At 45.2% G+C, this 20,912-nt stretch overlaps 1 protein-coding gene across 4 annotated transcripts in view; it reads left to right on the top strand.

The window, feature by feature from the left end:
• Positions 1 to 20,912, top strand: part of CHRDL1 (chordin like 1) — a 118,848-nt gene that overhangs the window by 65,017 nt on the left and 32,919 nt on the right. For 2 of the 4 annotated variants that reach the window (XM_047844724.1, XM_047844722.1), the window contains exons 5-6: positions 11,489 to 11,634; positions 13,293 to 13,386. In XM_047844724.1, coding sequence (XP_047700680.1) covers positions 11,489 to 11,634; positions 13,293 to 13,386 — 240 coding nt within the window. The remainder of the gene's footprint in view (positions 1 to 11,488; positions 11,635 to 13,292; positions 13,387 to 20,912) is intronic. The other 2 variants (XM_047844725.1, XM_047844723.1) reach the window with 1 other exon arrangement.

The following is a 20,912-nucleotide window of genomic DNA, read 5'->3' as shown; positions in this document are numbered from 1 at the left end:
ACCACTGGAGCCGACTCAGTGACAGATCTCCGTGCCTTCAGGTGCTTATGTACCTGGTAAAACTGGAGACAGTCATCATCAATGGGTTGTGTTGGCTCTAGCTTCTTTCCTCCCGGAGCCTTTTCAAAACATGGAATCTCGTTCGCTCCCCTTATATCCCCGTGAAGTAGAAGCCGATGAAATGATTGTCCCCAACAAATACACATACTCACAAATGCGGAGAGTTCATCAGAAGCCGTAGGCCCAGAGATGCAGACCAGCACCACTTGCTTCCTAGAGACACGGGTCTTCCCTCCGGCGTAAACCCTCTCCTCTAGCCGTCATTCCCGGCATCCGTCTGACAAGAGGGCACATCCCGGCAGGGTCAGCTACTGACTGCCAACAGTTGAAACATTAAGGGAAGCGGGATGAAAAACAGCCCACAGATGGGTTCCGGGTGAGGAGGGAAGAAGCAGGATTACACCGGGGTGTGAGCTTTCAGAAAGCGCTTTCTTCCAGTTGCCTGTCCAGCTGGACCGGCAGATGACTGTTTCCTCTCACTCGGCACCTTCTTGCTCGGGACAGAGTGTTGTGTCTCTGTCTCTTGAGCTGCAGAGTGATCTCCTGAGTCTGCCACAAGAATTTCCTGCCCTGGGACCCCACTGGGGGGTTGGGCTGGGGGTGCGAGTAGCGAGGCCACTAGTCTTGGTGTGGGCCCAAACATGGTCTTCTTGAAGATTCCAAGCGGGAAAATCCAGCCCCGCATCAGCCCTTTCCTTTGGCTCAGCTGCCTGGCAGGCCTATCCCGCCTCCCAAGGTGGGTGCCCTGCGGCATGGCCACGGAGCACCAGACCAAATTATGACTTCCCATCGACCTCCCCATCCCAGCCCCCAGACCCCTTTGTGGGTTCTCCTTTCCTGTTTCATTTACCTTTCCCTTCTTTGTCTGCCTCCCTGTCACCTTACACAGCACCTTCATTTTGCTTAAGCCTGTCCCACTCGGGTACCCAGCCCCCCGTGTCCGCGTTGTAAGGGCATTTAGTGATTTCGTTGTAACAGCTTTATTGAGATACAATTCACTGTGGATTCAGGGCAGTTACAACGTACCACCACCGTCACCACTGTCCACTTCCAGAATATCGTCATCACCCCAAAACGAAGGCTCATACCCCCTGGCAGTCAATCCCCCATTCTTCCCTCTCCACAGCTCCTGACACCCACCGATGTCCTTTCTGCCTCTGTGGATTTGCTTATTCTGGACATTTCATCCAAATGGAATCCTATGTCCTGTGACCTTTTGTGTCTGGCTTTATTCCTTAGTCGAATGTTGTCAAGGGTCATCTACTCCAACTGAGTAACATTGCACTGTATGGATATACCGCTTATTGTTCATCCATTTATCCACTGATGGACACTTGGGTTGTTTTCACCTTTGGGCTTCTGGCTCCTCGGAATGATGCAGCCGTGAACATCCGCGTACCGTATCTGTTTGTTTCCCTGCTTTGACTCCTCTTGGATACACGCCCAGCAGTGGAATTACTGGTTCATGTGGTAACTCTATATTTAACTTTCAGAAACTGCCAAACTCTTTGCCAAAGCAGCTATACCACTTTACATTTTTATACCCCCACCAGCAGTGGAAGGGGGCTCCGGTTTCTCCACATCCTTGCCAACACTTGGTGTTCTTGTCTTTTTTATTACAGCCTCCCGGGTGGGTGCGAAGTGACAGCATGCTGTGGATTTTTGTCCCCTGCCCCAAGGCCTTGCTCTTCATAGCGGGACTTTTCCAGTGTTCGGTACTCATTACTACAAACTCATTGAACCTCTGAAAACAGCAAAGCCCTTTTCTAGCTAATGCTTAAACCTGGGGCCATGTCAGGCACTCTGGCAGAGCAAAGAGGAAGCGAGCTGAGGGACAGAGTGGACTGGCCACCTTTGGAAGTATCGATGTGGCAGGAACAGTCTGCTCTACCAGTCCACCGAGAGCAGAGGCATAAAAGGATTCTTAGTGAATGTGATGGCTCAGAGGTGACTTTCTAGTCACCACTCAGAATCCGGCTATCTATCTATCTATCTATCATCTATCTATCTATCTATCTATCTATCTATCTATCTATCCGTGTATCTATTTATTAGACAGCGAGTGGGGAGAGGGGCAGAGAGAGGGAGAATCCCAGGCTGGTTCCTCACGGTCAGCACAGAGCCCGATTCGGGGCTTGAACTCACTACACCGCGAGATCATGACCTGAGCAGAAAGCAAGAGTTGGACACTTCACTGACTGAACCACCCAGGAGCCCCAGAAGCTGGCAATTATTGACAAGTTCTACAAGGCAGTGGAGAACAGTTGTCTTAGCGTGGGCTGCTAGAACAAAAATACCATGTTTGCTAGAACAAACATTTGTTTCTCACAGTTGTGATGGCTGAGAAGTCCAAGATCAGCGCGCCAACAGATCTGGTGTCTGGAGAGACCCCACTTCTTGGCTTATAGACCCACCTTCAGGCTGCTTCCTCACGTGCCGAGAACAAAGATCATCTCCTTCCTGTGTCTTCTGATAAAGGCACTAATCCCATTCCTGCGGGCTCTGCCATCTTGACCTAATCACCTCCCAAAGGCTCCCACCTCCTTTTTTTCTTTTTCAAGTTTTTATTTAAGTTCCAGTTAACATACAGTGTGATCCTAGTTTCATGTGTATAATTTAGTGATTCAGCACTTCCATACAAAACCCGGTGCTCATCACAAGTGCACTCCTTAATCCCCATCACCTATTGAACCCATCCCCTTACCGACCTCCCATCTGGTAACCATCAGATTGTTCTCTGTCATTAAGACTCTGTTTCTTGGTTTGTCTCTCTCACTCTTTTTTCCCCAATGCTCATTTTTTTTCTTCAATTCCACATATGAGTGAGATCATACGGTCTTTTTCTTTCCCTGACTGACCTATTTTACTTAGCTTAACACCTTCCAGTTCCATCTACATTGCTACAAATGGCATGATTTCATTCTTTCTCATTGCCAAGTAGTATTCCATTGTATATATAAACCACATCTTCTTTATCCATTCGTCAGTTGATGGACATTTAGGCTTTTTCCATAGTTTGGCTATTGCCGATAGTGCTGTTGATAATGCTGCAGTAAACATCAGACTGCACATATCCCTTTGAATTAGTATTTTTGTATCTTTTGGGTAAATTCCTAGCAATGTTATTGTTGGGTCATAGAGTAGATCTATTTTTAACTTTTTTTTTTTTTTTCAACATTTTTTTTTTTTTATTTATTTTTGGGACAGAGAGAGACAGAGCATGAACGGGGGAGGGGCAGAGAGAGAGGGAGACACAGAATTGGAAACAGGCTCCAGGCTCCGAGCCATCAGCCCAGAGCCTGACGCGGGGCTCGAACTCACGGACCGCAAGATCGTGACCTGGCTGAAGTCGGAGGCTTAACCGACTGCGCCACCCAGGCGCCCCTATTTTTAACTTTTTGAGGAACCTCCATACTGTTCTCCAGAGCGGCTGCACCAGTTTGCATTCCCACCAACAGTGCAAGAGGGTTCCTCTTTCGCCACATCTTCACCAAGACCTGTTGTTTCCTGCGTTGCTAATTTTAGCCATTCTGACTGGTGTCATGTGATCTCTCACTGTAGTTTTGATTTGGATTTCCCTGATGATGAGTGATGTTGAGAGTCTTTTCACATGTCTGTTGGCCGTCTGGACGTCTTCCTTGGAAAAGTGTCTGTTCATGTCTTTTGCAAAGGTCCCACCTCCTAATACCATTACGTTGGGAGATTAGGTTTTTAATACATGAATTTGGGGGGCGAGGAGGACACAAACATTCAGTCTAACGCAGGCACTGTAAAGATTAGGCAGCCCCACATCTGCTGCCTTACCAACCTACTTTCTACCTTCCAAAAATCCTGTCATTTATAGCTGATAGTAATATTACAGTAACAACATTTATTAAGCATGAATATGCACCCAGTATTATGCCAAGCTCATTATGCATCTTATCTTGTTGGTTCCTCACAACAACCTATGAAGTAGGTACTGTTACGAGCTCCATTTTGTAGATGGTGGAACGGAGGCTCAGTAATACGAAGTGACTTGCTCAGCTAATAGGTGGTAACTAATTAATAGTGAGCCTGGAATTTGAACCCAAATGGAAAACCCTGAAGTCAGGCCTCTCCTCCCAACAGGACATATTGTGGAGGCTGTGTTTTCAGTAATCTCCACCACATAAGCCCAACATTCTGCAAAGCCAATAGCTTCAAACATCAAAGGGCCATGGTAACAATTTAATTATCTAGAAAAATAACCTGTTTTCAAACATTTCCTTCCATTGACACCTTAGCATAAATTACTGAGGTAAGTCCTATGCCTCCCTATATAAGGACCTCAATGTGGTGGGCCAGAGAAGAGCTAAGTCTTTATGGAAGAGGAGCGTTTGGAGAAGATCTGTAAGTCTTAGGTCTCTGTCCCAGGAAAGCCGGTGCATTTAAGTCATCGCTTGGAGAGGCCCAGGGAAAAAAGAAGCGGGAGCGGTTGGAGCATGGAAAGGAAGAGATCTGAATGGTAGGCATCGCTGCTCTGGCCGCTAGACCCACTTGAAGCAGTACCTTCACTTTTACTGAGCATCCCAAAGAAACAAGACACAGCACCCCGCTGTCCTTCTGTCACTACAGCAGCACTCCTTGATGGAGCATAAGTGGTCTCCCATGAGCATCCTTAGCTGTCTGCTTTCTTTCCATCTGGGCCAAGGCCTAAGAGCCATCCCAAATTTACACACTCTAAAACAGTGTGTTTTAGAAAGCACCGCAGTAGTTCACACTTGCCCCAGAGGTGCAGGATAGTGTCAGTGGCAAAGAACCATCTCATTATGGTCAGATTGGGAACACACAGTCCTGACTAGAGTCTGTCCCACTAGTGGGAGGACAGCTGGGCTTCCGTGACAAGTTTTGTAGGATTGTCTTTCTCTGGTTGGAAGACACCCAGAATAGTCACCTAGTCTAGCCTGTGGCCTTCAAGTAGAATTTCTTTCCAACAGAAACTTGAAACTTAATTTTGGAATGAGAAATACAGCTTTCTAGTGTCTGACTGAAATCGTTAGTGATGCAGGTGGTATTCCTTCCCACTTGGCATAGTTTGCCAATTTGTGATAAATAATCTGACCTCTCTTCTAGCCTTCACCTTTATGACTTATTTAAATATGTTCTCATTTAACATCTTTTTGTGCCAGCCCCTCTGAGGACAGCAGGGTTCTCCTTGAAGTCAGGGGCATGCCTTATTTACCTACCGTACACATAAACACAAAGCAAACGTCGTTTAATTAAATGTCCAGTTATCCATGGAAAGAAGGGAATCCCTCTATGTTCTTCGGGTTTTTTCAGGGTGTGTGTGTGTGTGTGTGTGTGTGTGATCATAATTCAAGGGAAGGTAACCTCTTCCTTCAAGGCTTGTACCTTCATCTCTCAATTCCCCACCCACCACTACCTCTGGCACGGTCTGCATATGTGCTGGGAGCCGACCAGTTGGATGACAGAGAACGAGACTGGACACATTAGCACCAGGCTGAGCCATCAAGAGTAAAGTAGGAACCTGAGTAATGGCAGCAATGGCAAAAGAAGGGAGAGGCTTGGAGACCAGGAGATTGGCAACTGGGAGCTCTGCAGGGGTTTGCATCTCTCATAAACACTGGGACCTGATTTGTCTCCTGACGTACAAGCGACCTTTCTGAGGAGCCAAGAAGTGGCCCACTAAGAAAATAGAAATTTGAGGGTAGGGAGAGTGGAGAAGTCAGCAGCTGGCATGCGGACTTTGGGTTCCCGAGGGTGGGAAGAAGGCTAGTGCCAGGAGGGGAGAGAATGGTGTACCAAAGGAAGTGGGATAGGACCACAGACTTCTTGGTTAAAATGTGTCAGTTTCTCTGAAGAGAAACAAAACAAAACCAAACAAACTTGTGGCAAGGCTATTCATACTAAGATGTTCCTGACAATGTGTAACCTCTCGTAGCAGTATTGGGATTATAAAATCTGATTGCCCAAAGACAACCATTTACCCCAAAGTAATGGACTTCTAATGATGGCATTTGAGGTAGCAGTGAGAGAAAAGGAAGGAAGAGATATTTAGGATAGGAGAGTGTTTTTTGAGCCCCCCGGAAGTCATAGTTCTGCTATTTATAAGACCATCCCTAATGGGATGGGGGGGTGCGTGGAAGCAGTAGTTTCTATTCCTGGCATAACTATAGTCAGATGGCATCGTGCTGGTCTGCTTACCCCACGATGTCCTTGCCCCGCCTCTCCTCAGAGTAGCACTCCACTGAGAGACTTTGAGGCCAGCTATGCTTTGGACGCATTTTCTGCCACTTTTCAGCCAGGAACACCGAATGTGTTCCAAGGATAGTTGGTTAGAAGCCCGGCCAGCTTGGAAAATCGAGGAAGGCAGAGGGTAGAGTACCAGGTGGCCTTCCTTGCTTCTGTGGTTCCTTGCATGCTGTGTTGGCCTTCTAAAATCCAAGGCAAGGGGCACCTGGGTGGCTCAGTTGGTTGAGCATTCAACTTTGGCTCAGGTCATGATCTCACGGTTCATGAGTTTGAACCCCGCATCAGGCTCTGTGCTGACAGCTCAGAGCCTGGAGCCTGCTTCGGATTCTGTGTCTCCCTCTCTCTCTGTCTCTCTCTCAGTCAAAAATAAATACACATTAAAAAACAATTTTAAAGATGTAAGGGGAAATTTAACTCCCACGTCCCATTCTTTTTTTTTTTTTTTTTTAATGAAACAACTACCCATTTTTATTAGATAAAACTTCAGGTTCCGAATCACTTCCAAATCACTTCTCCAAACTTAATTAATTAATTAATTTCTAAGAATTCATTCTTTCCTTTGCATTATAAATGAAGAATGTAAGGGCCTTGCTGTTCCACTTTACTGTGCAGCTAGCATTTGAGTCCATGCCTGTTTAGTTAATTAATTAAGTAATTATTATTATTAGTTCTTATAGTTTTAATCCACTAAATTTTGGGGGCGGCTTTTTAAATATATGTTTTTAAATTTTAATTCCAATATAGTTAACATACAGTGTTAGATTAGTTTCAGGTGTATGATACAGTGACTCAACACTTCCGTATGTCCCATTCTTAGAAAAATTGAGACCCCTTGGGGTGCCTGGGTGGCTCAGTCAGTTGAGCATCTGACTCTTGATTTCGGCTCAGGCCATGGTCTCATGATCATGAGATCGATCCCCACATCGGGCTCCACGCTGATAGTGGAGCCTGCCTGGGATTCTCTCTCTCTTTCTCTACCCCTTCTGCACTCGTTCTCTTTCTCTTTTGCTCTCTCTGTCTCTGTTTCTCCCTCTCTTTCTCTCAAAATAAGTAAATAAACCCTAAAAAAAAAAAAAAAAAAGAGAGAAAGAAAGAAAAATTGAGACCCAGAGGGGTAAAGTGGCTTGTGTAAGGTTGTGGAATGTGGATACCTAAGCTGGGATTTTTGACTCAGTGGTCTTTGTCTCCCAGTTTGAAAAACATTCTTTTCTTTAGTAAAAATTGTATACATTTAAGGTGTACAACATGCTTATTCGTTATACATAAACAGATTGAATTGATTACTGTGGTCCAGCTAATTAACATCATCTCCTCACATAGTTCGCATTTGTTTTGTGGTGAGAACACCTGAAATCTTCTCTCTTAGCCGATTTCTGGGACCCAACACAATATTATTAATTATAGTCATCATGCTGTACATTAGCTCTCCAGCTGTATTCATCTTACATAACTGCAGCTTTATACCCTTTGACCAACATCTCCCCTTCTCCCTGAACCGCAGACCCCGGGAACCACCATTCTACCTTCTGATTCTATTATTTGACATTTTTTAGATTTCACCAAAAGGGAAATCATGCCTTTTTTTTTTTTTTTACCTCTGTATCTGACTTATGTCACCTAGCATACTGTCCTCCAGGTCCATCCAGTATTGTTGCAAATGGCAAGATCTCTTTTTTAAGGTTGAATAATAGTCTGTTGTGTATATATACCATGGTTTCTTTTTCCATTCCTCGGTTGACCGACACTTAGGCTGTTTCCATATCTTGGCTATTGTGAATAGCACTGCAATAAACACGAGAGCACAGATATCTCTTGCATGTACTGATTTAATTTCTTTCCTGCCAGCCAGTTTTAACACCCACTCTGTGTAAAGAAAAACATACTTCGAGACAGGAAAACTGTATGTCTGAGTTGGGCTTCCTATTAGATAGCTGTGTGGCATGGGCCAAATCTTTTGGGGTACCAGTAGCCTCACTTTCATAATGCCCCCACCACCACTCCATTAGGGATATTAAAAGAATGAAATAAGAATAAATGGAAAGCTATTAAGATAAATTTATTGTGTAAACCTAGCATTAACTTGCTCATAGTTGGTTTCTTTTTCTTTGATTCTGTTTTGTCTTTCTGTCTTTTGCTTTCTCCCCATCTCCTGTTGAGTAGATTAATAGACTCCATGCCAGGCCGCTATGCAGACTATTGCAAGAAAGACTCTCAAGGTCATGCTTCCCCTGGAAAACCTCACCCTGCACTTGCCCCCCCCCCCCCCCCCCCCGTTGATCCCTTGGTAGAAGGCCCAATTCAAAGATCAATCCACATTCTTCTGAGGCAAAATAATTCCAACCCACTTTTTCTTCTTTTGGTATTCCAAAGATCTGTCAACTCCTGTAAGAGTCACGGTAGATATTATTTTGTAGGTCATCCTAGTTTTCCTTCGCCACAAAGTACAGATATTTGGTGTAATTAGAGCCCAGGGGGGTGAGTGGGCCCTGCTCCTGTCCTTTCTCCAGTGAGTTTCATTCCTGTCTACCAGCTAAATCTGTCTGGTTGTGTCCTGTTGTGGGCAGGGGCCAGGACTTAGGGTCTGCTGGTAAGAAATAAACATTTTCTAGGAGCTGAGGCTTCTTTTTAAGGAACTTCTTTTGCATCCTGTAAGGGGTCATTAATAAGCAGTTCACACCCAAGGAGTAAGTTACTCAGAAATTGAAGCTAGATCAGTTTATATAGCAAAGTATAGAATTGAGTTAGTTATAGAAATCACTGAAGCCAAAGTAAGTGTGATATCAGTTTTCTAGGTATTCTAGGCCAAAACATTGTAAAGGAACAACATAACCTTCATGTTCCATTGATTTTGGTTTTTAAATCGAATGGCCCCTTCCTTGTTCCAGGGTTGATGTGATTGATAGCCTCCTTGATAGTGGCAAGGACGGATGATTCTAGAATCAGACATCAGTTCAGATTTTGGTGCTGCCACTCACAAGTTGTGTGACCTGGGGCAAGTCATTTAATTTCTTAAACCTTAGTTTCCCCATCAGCAAAATAAGTAAAAGCCAAGGAGAAAATGCATGGAAAAGCACTCACCATTGTGCCTGGCATATTAATTAGGGCTCAATAAATGTTAGCTGTATTATTATTATTATTTTTACCATTCACCTTTATTATTTTCACCAACATCCTGAGGACAATTTTATTCTGTTTTGTTTTATTTTGTTTCAAGTTTTTATTTAAATTCTAGTTAGTTAACATATAGGAAAATATTGGGTTCAGGAGTAGAATTTAGTGATTCATCTATTCTGTTTTTTTTTTTACACTTGATCTTAGCCAAAAGGCCGAGAAGCGATCTGTTTTTTTTTTTTTTTTTAAAACAGTCGTACTGAGGTATAATTGACCCATAAGATGGACTCATTTTCATTATACCTTTCTTTCTATTTTTAAAAGTTTTACTTATTTATTTTGAGAGAGAGAGAGAGAGCATGAGCAGGAGAGGGGCAGAGAGAGAAAGAGAGAGAGAATCCCAAGCAGGCTCTGGACTGTCAGCACAGAGCCCGACATGGGGCTCAAACTCAGGAACCGTGAGATCATGACCTGAGCCGAAAATCAAGAATTGGACGCCCAACCAACTGAGCCACCCAGGCGCACCTTCAGTATACCTTTGACTGATGGGAAGGAAAGGACGCTTTCACTGTCTGAGCCTTCCCTTAACAAAACACACAACTCCTCTGACTTCTCTTCTTCCACTATTCTACAGAGGGCACTTTCCCAGCTCTTTTTATATCTATTGTTAATTTGTACATCAATGATTAGCTTCATCTGGGTTGTTTGGTGTGTGTGCGTGGGGGGGGGGGGGAGGGCGGGTGCGTGCACACACCCACCATGCATCCTAAGGAAACCCAGTAAAAAGACTTTTTGAGGCCATTTAGAGTCCACTCACCAAGTGCATTGGTGCATTGAGTTTTTGCTACATGGGAACCCTGCACTAGACCCCACAAAGGAAAAAGACACGTAAGGCAGCGTCCAAGTCCTTAAAAAGCAAAACCTGCATATGTGTACATAGGCTGATAGAAAGAAGATGGAATTTGGGGCCATCGCTCACTACATTCGTGACTTCAGAAGAGTCCACCTCAGAGGTTTGTTACCCTCAAATGAAAAATGAAGTTCAAGATCTGCCTTCCTTGATTGATAGGGTTGTTATGAGGCTCCGGTGTAATAATCTGTGTGAAATCACTTCGTAAATTGTTGGCTAGATGACTATAATTCAAGAATATGAGATACAGTAATATTCAAGTCCCAGACTGTGTGCTTCAGAAATCACATGTTTTGAGAGGTCCAGATCATGGGCTGGAGCTATTGGAGAATGCTTTGCAGAAGAAAAGGGACTTTTCCTGAGACTTCAAAATCGAACAGGACTTCAGCAGGTGGAAAGAGTGGGAGGAGGGGGGAGATCTTGGTGGTGGAATTAAAAATAAGCAGAGACTTCGTGTGGTGACTATACTTCAATAAAAAAAAAAAAAACAAGCAAGGACCCCAGGGGCCAGAACAAACATACAAGTACATACCAAGTGATATAAAACATGGGAGGGGATAAGGTTACCAGGGTAGTTATAATAGATGGTTCGTCTTCTGAAAGGACTCCCTCCTTCCAGGCAAGTTAACACGTTATTCATCTGGTCTGTTAGCTCCCTCAAGGCAGGAGCCTTGTCCTTCTCTGATTTCTCTCTAGTACCCATTCTAGTGCCTGGCACATCATAGGTGCTCAATAAATGCTCACCAAATAAAAGAACAGATGGGTGATCATATCAGTTGCTGTTCTTGTCTGGTCGCTTTAATATTATCTAAGGTCATCGGCCACTGAATTAGAAACTATCTGTAAAATTCTTTTAGTGTTTATTTTTGAGAGAGAGAGAGAGAGACACAGAGCATGAGCGGGGGAGGGGCAGAGAGAGAGGGAGACACAGAATCCGAAGCAGGCTCCAGGCTCCGAGCTGTCAGCACAGAGCCCGACGCAGGGCTTGAACCCACCAGCCGTGAGATCACGACCTGAGCCGAAGTTGGACGCTTAACCTACTGAGCCACCCAGGCACCCCGGGGCTATCTTTTAACTCCCTCTATATGGTACAGCCCTGTCTGCTGTTGGGATTTATGACATTCTTTGCAATGATGCTAATACTCGGTGTGGATTTTCTCCACCCTGTCCCAGAAGACTCCTTAACCCCAGCGAACAACAAGGTGACCAGCAAGTCATGTGAGTACAACGGGACCACTTACCAACATGGTGAGCTGTTCATGGCTGAAGGGCTCTTTCAGAACCGGCAACCCAATCAATGCACCCAGTGCAGCTGTTCGGTAAGACCCAGCATTTTAATGTCCCTGCTGGCCCCTACCCCAACACCAGAGCTTTCTCTGTGCTTACACCTTTACTTTGAGCCTACACCGTGAGGTGTTTGAATGGAAGATGAATTGCATTTGAATCCTAAGCCTCCCTGTTGATCTACTCCCTGATCTGCATCAACCCTGAACAACCCTGACCTGTGTTAAAGTCAGACCCAGTTATATGCTGGTCTTGAAGCTTTAGGACTGTTTAAATAGACAAATATCAGCTGACGGTCTTCATTTGTCCTCCTTTTCTTAATAGTCACACCAGCAAAGCCTTCATTAGAAGGACTCAATGATTTTTTTATGTTTACTTACTTTTGAGAGAGAGAGAGAGAGAGAGAGAGAGAGAGAGAGAGAGAGAAGGAGCACGCGTGCGCACACGCGCGAGCGAGTGGGGAAGGGGCAGAGAAAGAAAAGAGAGGGAGACACGGAATCCAAAACAGGCTACAGGCTATGAGCTGTCAGCACAGAGCCCTATGCGGGGCTCGAACTCACGAACCGTGAGATCATGACCTGAGCCGAAGTCGGATGCCACCGACTAAGCCACCCTAGTGCCCCAGTTCACAAGAAAAGGGGGGTATCTCTTGGATCCCATCTCTGATGTATTCTCCAAACCAGTTTGTCCCTGGTGCCGTGCATTGAGAACTCTCTCAGCAAAACATGATTATTTCTGTGACATTACTTGTCAGAACTGTGTATACCCTAGGAGTAAAGTAAATCGATTATATCTTCACGTAATCGTGCAATCCAGAGAATGTAATAGGTAGAACCAGAAAATGGAATAAAATGGCCATTTAACCTGAAGTGAGAGGAAATGAAGTTAGATGTAGAAACTTTTTATTGCCAGTAACGGCCTTAAACACTGGATTGCCAAGGGACGTTTGAGAATCTCTTCCCCTAGGGACTTGTAGTAAAAATATGGTATCTCAGTAGTTTGGGAGAATTTGGTTGTGGCCTTGCCTTCCTAATGACTTTTTAGGGAGCCTTCTCGCCCCAGAATTATTGCTTCTAAGAATTAAGAACAAGGTGTAAGGAAAGATGTTTGGAACCTAGAACTTTAGGGAGGTGGAATCTATGTAAAGACAGACCTAATAGCAAGTAAGTTTGGTTCTCTCGCTTGCCTTGTGCTGAATTGAGCTGTCCATTCCGATCAGCCTGTGTAATTTTGCATTCCCCCCCTGGACCCCGAGACAATTTGTCTCCCTGGCTTGGAGATTTATAAAGAAGGGGGGCTGTCATGCAAATCTGCATTCCCTGAAGTCCCAGTGTCCAGCTGGGGCACTATGGGGACCAAGGGATACAATGCAAAGAGAAGAGAAGGGCAAGACCATATTTAGGGCTTTGGCGGGGCTACGGCAGCTCTCTCACTGACTACCCTGTACCACCTCAGGGGATCCCCAGAGAGGATTGCCAACTCTTCCGTGACTTAGTCTCTGGCCTGGAGAAATAGTAAGCAGGAAAAAAAAAATAAAGCATAATCAAATCTCGGAAGTACCTAGAACTAACTATGCGAGGGCACTGGGAAGGAGTAGCCCATTTTGAGTCCCTACTCATCCCAGGTCACAAGCTAAGAAGCCTTTACTTATTCCTAGATCCTTCTGACCTTAAGTTCTGTTTTTACTTGGCAGGAGGGAAACGTGTATTGTGGTCTCAAGACTTGCCCCAAGTTAACCTGTGCGTTCCCAGTCTCTGTTCCGGATTCCTGCTGCCGGGTGTGCAGAGGTAGGTACCCCGTATCCCAAGAGGTAGGGATGCTGCTGGATTTGGAAGAGAGGAAAATAGCTTCCCAGCGTCCTAGGATGGGAAATTTTCTATGGTAGCCTTAGTTTAGAGCCAGGGGATGGGGTGGGGGCAGTTGATTCACAAAAGGGAGAAAAACAACACTGATTAAAAAAAAAATTTTAATGTTTATTTATCTTTGGAGAGAGAGACAGAGTGCGAGTGTGGGAGGGGCAGAGAGAGAGGGAGACACAGAATCCAAAGCAGGCTCCAAGCTCCGAGCTGTCAGCACAGAGCCCGACGTGGGGCTCAAACTCTCAAACTGTGAGATCATGTCCTAAGCCGAAGTTGAATGCTTAACCGACTGAACCATGTGGGGGCCCCCCAAAAACACTGATTTTAAGGGCAACCACCTGAAAGAAACCATGCGGGAGTGTGGCAGGAAAGAAAGAGTGAGCATCATCTACTGAGAAAGTGTCTCTGTCTCTTCTCCCTTAATCTCTTCTAGCTTTTACTGTGTTGTAAAACACAGGCCATTTCCATGCACAGCCTTGAAAGGAAGATTGGGCCTTGAAAAGCATTGACATGACCACTTTGAAGACTGTGCAGGGCAAATGTAGATATATTCTTTAAAACCCCACCGTCCAATGGTGACAAACTCAGCAAAAGCACATTGGAAGGCATCGTCTTCTCAAATTATAGCCCAAATGGCATCAGTGTCTTCTCAACCCAATTTTTTTCTTATTTGGTTTCCATTCCTTTGATAATAGCGCCATTTTCCACTCTGGGTTCCTAAGGTCAAGCATAATCGCCTTTAATTTCTCCTTTATTCCCTCTTCTGAGATTACTATATCAGCAGTATTCGATCTGTCTCTTTTCTGGCTGTCTCTAGCAGTATTCTAATTTTGTCTTCTTTCCGTCCATCCAATCAACATATTTATTGAGCATCTACTTACCATATGCTCAGCCCTGTGCTAGAAGCTAGATACATATTGGTAAATACAGTGAACATACAGGGCACCACTAGACTATATGGCATCTGTATGCGAATTTAAAAAAGAATCCTTTTATTTAAGACACTTTACTGCCATTTGCCAGAAAATCTTTGCGAATGCACCCCCTTAACGGCAGCACTTTTGTGCAGTACACACCCTCTACAACTGTATGTAGCATACATAGCAGCAAAGGTATGTTCTTTGCTCTTGTGGAACTCACATTCTACCATAGAAGACAAATCATAAACAAACAAGTAAGTGAAAATCTAAATATAAATATGTGAGTGCCATGAGGAAAACAAATAAAAGACTGAGGGGATAGCATTTACATTGAGTGGGAGGGAAGGCCTTGCTGAGGTGACATTTAAGCTCTCACTTGAAAGATGAAAAAGACCCATCCATGCAAAGATCCTGGGGGAAGAGCATTCCAGGCAGAAAGAAAAGAAAATTCAAGGGCCCCAGCAAGGAAGAGCTCAAAGCATTCAAGGATCTGAGGACCAGTGTAGCTGGAATACAGTGATTATAGTCAACTGGCCTGAGATGAGGCTGAAGAAGTGAACAGGAGTCGGACCACACAGGACTTTCAAGGCCACGGGAAGGAGTTTGTATTTCAGTTCTTAAGTACATTGGGAAGCTGTCAGAAGGTTGTGAACAGGGCATTACATGAACCAGTTGATGTCTTAAAAAGGTCTCATTGGCTGTTGTGTCCAGACTAGATAAGAGGGAAGCAACGAAGCAAGGGGAGAGGAGAGGGAGAAGGCAAGTGGAGGAGTGAGAGTCTAGTGTGAGAGGGCAGATGCCTGGTTTAGAGACACAATATAGAGTAGTGGTTCAGACTGGAGCCTCTGGAACCAGGCTGCCACGGTTCTAATCCCAGTCCTGCTACTTTCTCGCTGGATAATCCTGAGCAATGCATTCAACCTTTCTAACAATCTTTAAAGGGAGGATAATGTTAGCACTGACCCCCAAAGGGTTGTAAGGTTTAAATAATGCAGGAAAAGGACCTAGCACAGTGTCTTGCATATGGTGCGGGCACAATAATGAGAAATGGACAAGTTTGAAATATATTTACAACATTGCTTCTTGACCGTGTGTCTATATTAGAATTACCTTGATAAATTTGTGTCCAGAGTGGGGGTGGAGGGGAAGAGAGGTGATTCTAATGTGCAGCCAAGGTTGAGAATCACTGAGTTAGAGGGACAAAATTATAGGATTTACTGATAGGGGATGGGCAATTGACTCCTATACATTACTTCTAGGTTAATCTTCCGGAAACCTAACCTTAACCATACCACACCTCTACTCAAAAGTATTTGTGCTGGGGCACCTGGCTGGCTCAGTCAGTAGAGCATGTGACTCTTGTTCTCGGGGTCGTGAGTTCAAGTCCCATGGTGGGTGTAAAGCTTACTTAAAAAAAAAAAGTATTTATGTTGACACATATCGTACCTACTAAATGCCAGTCACGGTTCTAAACGCTTGATATGAACTCATTTTCTCCCATGAGGATGCTGTGTGGTGAGGATGGTTAGCATCCCCACTTTATGGATAACGAAACTGAGGCAGACAGAGGTTAACAGCTTTGTCCAAGGTTATGTAGCTAGTGAGTCAAGGGGCTAAGGTTTGAGTCTTGGCTGTCTGGCTCCAGGCTTACCCTCTTCACTCTGGCACTGAAAAGAATGGCTGCCTGTTGCCAGTAGAAAACACGTGAACCCATGTTGTAGCTTCAGCTAAACCCTTGAGGCCCACATTCTTCCATTTGTGTACCTCAGGTTCTACTTACAGTGTTCCTGTGCTCTTTTCCCTTTGTACCTTCGCTCTCCCCCTCAAGATTTCTCCAACTCCAGTGTGCTTCAGAATCACCTGGAGAACTTTCAGATCCCCAGACAACCACTACAGAGATTCTGATTCAATGGCTTTGGGGTGGGGTTCCGGATTGTGCTTGTAGATATAGGCCCCACTGTGCACTCTGAGACAGGTGGTCCATACGCCCTGCTTTGAGAAGCCATTCCTAAGACCGTGTAGGTGACTGGAGGCGGCCCCAAACAATGGTTTACATTTGAGCTTAGTGCACTTAAATTGAAACTTTTAGAAGTCTGAGACCTGAAAGCAATAGAAAAGTAACGAATGTCACTCTCTGGTCAGAGCATCTAATTCCAGTCATATGGCAACCAACTTTGGGGTGAACGAGTGACAGCTGGTTCATGGTAAGGAACTGGGGGGAACAAAATGGCGGCCTAGGTAACAACTGCACGTGTACAGCAAGATCTGGGAGGAGGGAACACCACCTCTTTCTGGATAACCCTTTTCCGTCCATCTCTGCCTGTGGAAATCCTACAGGTTTCTCAAGACGTACCTCACATGCAACTGCCTGAAATTCTGATGCAGGCGGTCTTCTGGTCACGTTATGATAAATGCCAGACGGAAGGCCTTTCTCTCTTCTTTGCCTTCCCACCTCCATCCCTAATTTCTCCACCCCCAAGCCCTGCTTATCCAACGGCCAGCCTAACTGCCCCCTCCTCCATGAAGCACTTTTTAAAAATCCTGTACGTTAGGGGTAAAACTCCTTCCTTTCTGAGACTCCTCAGCATGTAACTGGCCCTTCTCCAGTAGCATCTATCACTTTGTTACCTTTTGGTTTTCATTATGTGTGCCCATGTCTTATCCGCCCTACCAATTATAAGCTCCTTAAGGTAGAAACTATTTCCGATTTATCTTTTTCTCCCCCTCACTGCTCTAGGGAGAGAAATGCACACTAGCTTGGAAGTATTGCCAGGAAGTTATAGTTTGAATTAGATGCAATGAACATATGGTATTATTGTTGTGTTTCCTTCCTCTGAGTTACTGGTTGACAGTGGTTGGTGGTGCTGGCTATCTATTGGCTCGTGGTCAGTAGGAAATCACCTGGTGTCATGTCTGATCCCCAGGTGGTTTTTCCTCCCCGTTGCACTTCAAGACACTGTGATTAATATTATTTTAGAAAGAAATGACCTTGTTTTGAGTGCTGATCCCCTCTTTTTTTGAGGTGGGGAGGGGCAGAGAAAGCCGGAGAAAGAGAATCTTAAGCAGGCTCCAAGCCCAACATGTAGCCTGATGCAGAGCCTGATATGGAGTCCCATGTGGGGCCCGATGTGGGGCTCGATCCCATGGCCGTGAGCTGAAATCAAGAGTCAGAGACTTAATGGACTGAGCCACCCAGTCACTCCTCTGTGTATCCCTTTTAATATGTTCTGTTTAGTGGTTGTCACAAGTCAGTGTGGATTTAGTCACAGCCTGATTTGGTTTGTGCTTCAGTAAGGCCCTGGATCTTTCGGTAGCGGTCTCTCCCAGTGTGTGTGTCTGTACGTTAATACAGCTATTACATTTAAGCCAGAAAAGATGGGTATTTTGTTCCTCGTCTCTCTGCCCATCTTTGCCCCAACTGAGTCTGCTCCAAAGGGAACAGAGTCCATACAGAGCAGAGGTATACATGTGGTTGCTAATATAACCAGCTCGTTGCTCCGGTCCAGTTGTCAGGCTGAGGTTATTTTGTTTGGGGCAAAGGCTACAATGACAAATCTACACTGAAGGACAATTAATAAAAGAAAGGAAACTGCCACAAGACATATTTTGCATCTGAGAGACAACGTGGCACAGAGGACATAGGCTCTGAAGTCAGAAGGACACAGATTTGCTTTTACTCAGGTTTCACCTACTCGTGGTGTTACCTCGGGCAAGCTGCTGGCCCACATACAGCCTTGTTTTCTTTTCAGCTCTGAAAATGGAGACATGTAATATCTATCACCCATGGAAAGGCTGTAAAAAGTAACTGAGATGACCTGGAGATCTTGGAGGGGGGAGAGTTGTCTACACCCTCCCCTCTGTATCTGATAGTCTTGCCTCTTTATTTGCTTAATCTCTGTTCACAGAGTCCCCATCTGCTGAACACTTCTCTCATCACAATTTACATTTCTTTTCTCATGTCCTCAGAAGCAACACATAAAAGCAAGGTATTACCGATCACGTGTTGTCCCTTCACACAGCTGACGGTTCATGAAGTTCTTTCTCCGCCGTCTCTTCTGCAGCCTGAATAAGTCATTCTCTTTCGTCTTGCCCTATGAAGACTGAATCCTACACTTCCATAAAATTGATGCCTTTTTCTCAGCCTTTAATTTCTTTACATCTTTCAGTTGTATATAATGTGATTGAATCTCCTTTGAAGTCCTCATTTTTGAAGCACCTTGTTATTTTTTTTTTCTGTCGAAATGTCGTGTTTTATAAAGGTATGTCTTGTATAAGCATGTTACTCATGCAGCAGAGAATGCAGACACGCTTCTCCCCTATGCTGGCCACCCTAATTGCAGGCAAAATACTGCGGAAGAAATAACCTTTTGAGTGCCGGACCTGCAAACCTTCATATAAAGGGCCCCATTGAAACCGGCTCTCTGAACTCTCACCAAACACTAGCGTGTGCCTCTTTTCCTGCGTCAGATAGCGATAGCGGCCACAGATTGAATCTCCACCCCAGCCTCCGTTATTTAGACATGCCCCTGAGCCTAGGACAGTCAGGAGAGTGTCGGCACGGGGCATGTCATTGCTGGCACTTGAGCAGACCTCATCTGGACTGGAAGCGGAACGCAACCAGCCACTGGAACCTTAAGGGAAACTTTATCAGAAGGAAAAATCTCTTTGGAGATCGTACGACTGCCACATTCTGGGCAGGCAGGCCTCAAGCCCAAACCTGGCCCCGGTTTCCCTCTACCGCTTATCATTACTGCTTCCTGTCTCCTGCCTATCTTGCCAAGGCAAAGGGGAAGGCTGTGTACTTGGACTCTAGACAAGGGAGAGGTTTTTGGAGTGGGCTCTTGGCCACATCGAGAGCCAAGCCTGCATGGACAGTGTATATAGGTAGCGCTGACTATGTGCCAGGTAGTGGTCTAAGCCCTTACGTGTGTAATACCCTGTTTAACCCTCACAACGGAGTTGAAACAATTATTATCCCCATTGTATGGATGAGGAAACCGAGTCACAGAAGTTAAGCGATTGGCCCAAGGATCCGTGGTAGTAAGTGGCAGAGCTAGAATGTGAACTTTGCCGGCCTGGCTCTAGAGTCCCAAGTTCTTACACTACCTGGCGGGAGCCGTTCATAGGACACTGACAAGGGACCTCTCCCAGTTCAAGGAAGTAAAGGGGCAGAGAGAACATGCCTGGCACATTGGCATAGGCAGATAATCCTAGGAGGGTAACCACACTACTCAGCTTTCCCCATCACGGCCTCATCCTGCCCACTCCCAACCACAGGGGAACACCTCTGTTCCACCCCTCTCCCTTTATAGATTTAAAGAATGTAAATGTCTACTTTCTTTCATCCCGCGGACATTTCTGGAGCAACTGCCAAGTACCGAGCGCTGTGCTGGTGCTGGAGGTGCAGTGGAGAACAGAACGAACATGGAGCCTACCCTTGCGGAGTTAAACGGGCAAGACACCTTAGCAAATAACGGCACAAGCTAATATAAAATTACAACTGTGCCGCGTGCTACAAAGAAAGGTGTCGGAAAAGGCAGTAAGTAAGAGGGGTCAAGCTAGTCAGGGAGGTGAAGGAAGATGCATAGGACGGTCTCTCTAGCCTCAACTCACACCATATTCCTCTTTGCTGTCTGCACCCCAGGGTAAGGGAGGATTGACTCGAAAGTTAGGGACACAGCTAGGGGTAGTCTTACCCTCCCAGGATCCCCGACTTCTTATCCCACCATGAAACCAGCCACCCTGGGTTGTAGGAGTGTGAATAACTGTTCTTTCTTCACTGTACATGTGTGTCGTGCTCTAGCCCAGGCTTTTCTTCTTACACAACTATTGATCATATTGGTCAGTGCCTACCGTGTCTTAACCACATTCGCCAAGGTGAATCCTTCAGATGGTTTTTATGTATTTTTATTTTTTTAAGTTTATTTCTTTTGAGGGAGACAGAGACAGTGCAAGTGGGGGAAGGGCAGAGCATGAGGGAGAGAGAGAATTCCAAGCAGGCTCTGCGGGGTTCAAACCCACAAAATTGTGAGGTCGTGACCTGAGCCAAAACCAAGAATTGGATGCTTAACCGACTGAGCTACCTGGGAATTCCCTTCAGATTGTTTTTTAAAGGTACTCTATAAAGCAATCTGACCCTTCCTTAACCTACTACTCATCCTCATTTCTCGGACACCAACACACACACCTTCTATTCTAGGCTGGCTCTTCTCTGTGTCCTAAAATATGCCATGTTCCTTCCCACTTTCTCTCCTGTTATGTGCCTCTCTTAGCTCTTACTCCCCACAAGCTTGGAATAGCTTCCTTCCTCTCCTCTATGGGTTGGGATCCTACCCATCTTTCAAGATCCCAGCTAGAGGCTCACCCCTTCCAAAGAGGCCTACCTGATCACTCTAGTAGTCATTGGGCCCCTTCTTGGACCACTTTCAGGGCTTAGTCTGGTTTGTAGAGTCCAGCATTTCAAAATATTTTCTTGGATTGTTCCTCATTTCACAGGTCTTGGCTCTTCAACTGGGAAAGAACCACCTGATTCCT

Source organism: Prionailurus viverrinus, chromosome X (genome assembly GCF_022837055.1).
Source record: "Prionailurus viverrinus isolate Anna chromosome X, UM_Priviv_1.0, whole genome shotgun sequence".
NCBI lineage: Eukaryota > Metazoa > Chordata > Mammalia > Carnivora > Felidae > Prionailurus > Prionailurus viverrinus.
The sequence above is the reverse complement of the archived record's forward strand: the minus strand, read 5'-3'. Positions and strand labels throughout refer to the sequence as shown.